The 4,648-nt window shown below is 58.1% G+C and overlaps 1 protein-coding gene across 3 annotated transcripts; it reads left to right on the plus strand.

Annotated features, from left to right (window-relative positions):
- Positions 1-302: 302 nt before the first annotated feature.
- ADM (adrenomedullin) lies at positions 303-3,021 on the plus strand. 3 transcript variants are annotated; one of them, XM_058688240.1, is made up of 4 exons: positions 303-819; positions 1,284-1,402; positions 1,554-1,703; positions 1,915-3,021. In XM_058688240.1, exons 2-4 carry the CDS (start codon positions 1,305-1,307, stop codon positions 2,228-2,230), a joined length of 564 nt encoding a protein of 187 aa, XP_058544223.1. In that variant the 5' UTR covers positions 303-819; positions 1,284-1,304; the 3' UTR covers positions 2,231-3,021. The 3 variants fall into 3 exon arrangements, with proteins under 3 accessions (XP_058544223.1, XP_058544220.1, XP_058544221.1); XM_058688237.1 differs by having other exon boundaries at positions 319-819; positions 1,912-3,021; XM_058688238.1 differs by lacking the exon at positions 303-819 and adding an exon at positions 897-1,077 and having other exon boundaries at positions 1,912-3,021.
- The last annotated feature ends 1,627 nt before the right edge of the window (positions 3,022-4,648 follow it).

The raw sequence follows: 4,648 nt of genomic DNA on the forward strand, positions 1-4,648 counted from the left end.
TCCTAATTTTAGTTATTCCCATATTTCCAAATAGGCAACTAAATTCTGAAGCTTCAGATAATTCCCCTCCTCCAAATCCCAATTCTCAAATCAGCCTTCCCGTGCCTTGCCCTTATTGCGAAATCTTTCTAGCCCATCCCAGAACCTTGGAGTCTCATCCTCTCGGGGGGTGCTGGCGAGCCCCACTCCTCCAGTCTCTGCTCTGTGTCCTGCCCCTGCGGCTCTGCAGGAGTCTGGGGTCGCGGTCAGGTCAGGCGCCGAGCCGGCAGGGGGCGCGGTCCACTCGAGGCCACCGCTCCCGAGGTCCGGGGTTCGGGCCATACGCGTGGTACCTCCCGCTGACTGCTGCAGTTCCGTGCCAGTAGGCCTCACAGTCTGGGTTGCATAGGTCCTGAGTAAGGACCCCAAGAGGTTGTACCGGCCCTACTTCTCCCTGGTTTATGTTCTGAAGATTTAGGCTTGTGGTAGTTCCTGAACCAATCTCTGGAGCTCATCTCTGAGCCCTCTGGGCATGAGGGACCCTCACCGCAATCCCACATCCTCGGGCTGCAATGCGCGCGCCCGAATGCAGAGGCCCGCGCGCGCCCGAGGGAAGAATGGGAGGGCGCGAGGGCAGCCCAAGCCCCGCCCCCTCTGCTCTTATAAAGCTGAGGCACCGGAGCCGGACACTCAGTGGTTTCTTGGTGACACTAGCCGGAACAGCTCGAGCCTTGCCACCTCTGGTTTCTCACCGCGGCTTGGACGGTGGGGTTTTGCCAGTGCCAGAGCAACGTCTCAGACTTTCATCTCCCAGACCTTGGCAGATCACCCCCTCAGCAGGTAGGCGCCACAGGCGGGGCGGGTTAGCGGGGGTGGGGGGGTGGGAGGGCGGGTAGTGGGGGGAGGGACTTTAGACTGCTGGAAACTGGGAGTGCTGGGTGAGGGGTACAACCCATTTTGGAAGGTCCTTCGCGGGTTGCGTCCTATATCCTGGGTCCAGCCGTGCACACAGCTGGAACTGCAGAGACCCACTCCCTTCTACTCCGCCAGCCAAATAACGAGAAGTTGGGCAGGGAACCTCTGGGAGCCTGGCGCTGGGTAAAGGCCTCCTCTGAGGGGCCCGTCACCCGCCCGGCGGGTGCAAATGCAGCTGGCGCCTCTCTGCGCCCGGGCGAGATAAGCGTCTGAGCCAGGCAGAGCGCGGGCTGAGCCTGCCCGAGCGGGGGGCCCCCACACGTCCTCCGTGCCCCGCCCGGGCCGTGCTACAGGCGGAGTGCTCACGCTCGGCCCCTCTCTCCTTCCAGGGTTTGCACATCGCCGCCGGCATGAAGCTGGTTCCCGTCGCCCTCATGTACCTGGGCTCCCTGGCCTTCTTGGGCGCGGACACTGCTCGGCTCGACGTGGCGTCAGAGTTCCGAAAGAAGTGAGTCGCAAGCAGCTCCCTCCTCAGTCCTTGTACCTGGGAGACAAGGGAAACTGGCTGTCGGTCCCGAGGGGTTAGAAGTGAACGGGAGCCCGTCTGGACCGGGACCTCGCCTGGACGCACGCGAATCGAGTCTATTTGTGTTTTCTAGATGGAATAAGTGGGCTCTAAGTCGTGGCAAGAGGGAACTTCGGGTGTCCAGCAGCTACCCCACAGGGCTCACTTACGTGAAGGCCGGGCCAACCCAGACTCTCATTCGGCCCCAGGACGTGAAGGTCGCCACTCACAACCCCCAGGCCAGGTAACTATGCCCTGCGCCGAAGCGGGGTGGGCAAGGGGGAACTCTCCTCCACTACCCTGGCCCTGGGGATCTTCAGGGCTGTCTGGCAGTTCAGACCGCGGTAGCAGTTTCCCGTTCCCTCTGGTCCTTGAATGGCTCGGATTCCTGGTGGCTGAGGCCAAAGCCCTGCTTGATGGGGGTCTCATGTTACCTTCCTTCCCTTCCCCAGCAGTGCGGACGCCGCCCGCGTCCGAGTCAAGCGCTACCGCCAGAGCATGAACAACTTCCAGGGCCTGCGGAGCTTCGGCTGCCGCTTCGGAACGTGCACGGTGCAGAAACTGGCGCACCAAATCTACCAGTTCACGGACAAGGACAAGGACGGCGTCGCCCCCAGGAGCAAGATTAGCCCCCAGGGCTACGGCCGCCGGCGCCGGCGCTCCCTGCCCGAGACTGGCCCCAACTGGACTCTGTCCCTGGAGCCACAGGCACGCGCGGTTCCGGCCTCCTCCCGGGTGCATCAGGTGCTCGACACCCTCCTTAAGATTTAGGCGCCTGTGGCAGCAGCGAACAGGCGCGCGTATGCATCCCGCTGGCTTCCCCTGGGGGCTGAGGGTTTCCCAGAACCGAGCTCCTCAGCCGACGGAGACCGGGCTGAGACAGCCCTGCAGAGACCAGGAGTCCGGTAGGCACCGTCCAGCGGCGAGCCCTGGCTCTGCAAGAGCCCCTTCTCCTCGGAGGCACCGTTCCCTTCCTCCCAATCGGGCCCAGGTGCCCCGTGGGGGCAGAAGAATGCGAGGGAGTGTCTGCCAGACTTACGGAGAGGAGAAAAATTGAGATACAGATGCTTGAGACCCCCCCCCCCCCCCCGCTCCACCCAGGCCAGGGGCAGGGGTCTGAGTCCCTGCCGTGCCTACCCACAAACTGATTTCTCACGGGGGACTGTCACCCCACCGGGGCGCAAGCCTCACTATTACTTGAACTTTCCAAAACCTAGCGAGGAAAAGTGCAATGCGTGTTATATATATAGAGGTAACTATCAATATTTAAGTTCGTTGCTGTCAAGATTTTTTTTGTAACTTCAAATATAGAGATATTTTTGTACGTTATATATTGTATTAAGGGCATTTTAAAGCAATTGCATTGCCCCCCTCCCCACTTATTTTAATACGTGAATGTCTGAGCGAGATGGAACATTGCTGCGTGGAATGTGTGAGAGCGTGTGCGTGCAAGACTGATTACCTCTTGTGGAAGAAGGAAGCACCGTGTCTCTGTATATCTATTACATAAAATGGGTGATATGCGAAATAGCAAATCAATAAACTATCTCGATGCTGATTAATTCTCGGCTGACGAGTCTTGGGAGAGACGTTTCCCCTGGTCCTGGCGCGTCCGGGAGCCGCCTAGAGTGGGAAGGTGGCACGGCTGCTCCAGCGCGAGCCGGCCGTGTCCGCGCGCGGGCGGAGCTGTCCCGTGCGCTGCTCTTCTTGTGCTGCGCGCAGAGCGCCTGTCCTGCGAGCGGGTCCGGGCTTCGCGAAGGCTCCTCAAGTCGCAGCCTCGCGTGGCGGCCGGGCCGGGTTGGGTAGGATGAGCCCTAGCGCAGAGGGGAGACTCGACTCTGCGTTGCGTAACAGAGTCCCAGATTTTATGGAGTTTCTCGCGGAACCCCGTGCGAAAAAGAAAACGCACCTCGGAGAGTTAGGGTGGTCTCCGAGGTCTTCTAAGTGAGGAGTTGTCCCGGGCTGCCGCGGTGTAAAAGTTAGAAGCTACTCCAGCAAAATGTTCGCACTGCTCCGGGAATCCGGCAGCCACGCCAGTAACTCCAATCTTCTGCCGGCCTGGTGCCCCAGCCAGCCGGCGGGCTCATCAGCGAGGCTGTGGCGCCCCCAGCCGGCAGCCGGGGTACGACCCGAGGGCCGTCAGGCGGTACGTGCGGTTTAATAAGTCCTCCTACGTGGGAGTCAGCACACAGCCCTAATGAGAGAGGAAAGAAAAAAACAGTTTGCAGATGCCAACCAGGGCCGGCCCCCCCCCCCCCCCCAGACCTGCACGGCGGCTCCCTGTTCTGGGACCGTGACTCAGCGCCCACACGCTGCGCAGCGTGCAGCTGCTGGCCGGAGGCGGGCGGGACGGACGTGCCGCCGGAATCGTGCGCCTCTGACGGCCTGAGACCTTCATTGTTCCGCCTTCTCTTGCCGCTCTCCTCTTCCTTCCTCCTCCCCAAGTTTTTTCATTTTTTTTCTCCACTTCTCTCCAGGCTGCCTTTTGCTCCCTCCTTCCTTCCTCCGCCTAGCTTTATCATCTTAGAAGGTTGACCCGCGTTCCGGTGATAGAAGGTGGACACTAAGCCTTAGTGAGTGACTAGAAGGTCAGAGGACCTGGGAACAGGACAGAAGGGGAGGATAAGAGGAAGCACCCCTGATTTTGAGTTCCCTGCCCCATTTGTCTCATCCGACGTGCTGGGAACCCAGGATGGAGATCAACTGCTTGTCCTTTTTAGCAAGTGTCCCTAGCCTTTCCACTTCAAAGCATGGCTGAAATGTTGATGTTTGTAGGTGATCTCAGAAACCTTACTGGTGGAGAAAAATCTGAGTTTGGAGAATGGAAGTGTTTCCAGCAGCCTGCCTTTTCCTGGACCTTTTGCACCCTTTTCTTTTTTTCTTCTTCTTTTTTTTTTTTTTTTTTTTTTTTTTTGCCTTTTTCTTCTTCTTCCTGTTTTTTTTTTTTCTTTTTTTGGTTTGTTGTTTCAATTTTTTATTTAAATTCCAGTTAGTTAACATACAGTGTAATGTTGGTTTCAGGAGTAGAATTTAGTGTTTCATCACTTACATATAACACCCAGTGCTCATCACAGCAAGTGCCTGCCTTAATGCCCATCACCCATTTAGCCCATCCCCCACACCTGCTACCCTGGGGGCCAGGGATAGTTACTTTCAGAAAAAAACCTGTATATACAGTAGCAAAAGAGA

The sequence above is a fragment of the Neofelis nebulosa genome, chromosome 10 (assembly GCF_028018385.1).
Source record: "Neofelis nebulosa isolate mNeoNeb1 chromosome 10, mNeoNeb1.pri, whole genome shotgun sequence".
NCBI lineage: Eukaryota > Metazoa > Chordata > Mammalia > Carnivora > Felidae > Neofelis > Neofelis nebulosa.

Excerpts from the sequence above, each read along its gene's own strand:
- ADM (XM_058688237.1), top strand. The coding sequence starts at position 1,305 with ATGAAGCTGGTTCCCGTCGCCCTCATGTACCTGGGCTCCCTGGCCTTC. Across the intron at positions 1,403-1,553 it reads GCGTCAGAGTTCCGAAAGAA|ATGGAATAAGTGGGCTCTAA; the intron begins GTGAGTCGCAAG and ends TGTGTTTTCTAG. Across the intron at positions 1,704-1,911 it reads ACTCACAACCCCCAGGCCAG|CAGTGCGGACGCCGCCCGCG; the intron begins GTAACTATGCCC and ends TCCCTTCCCCAG.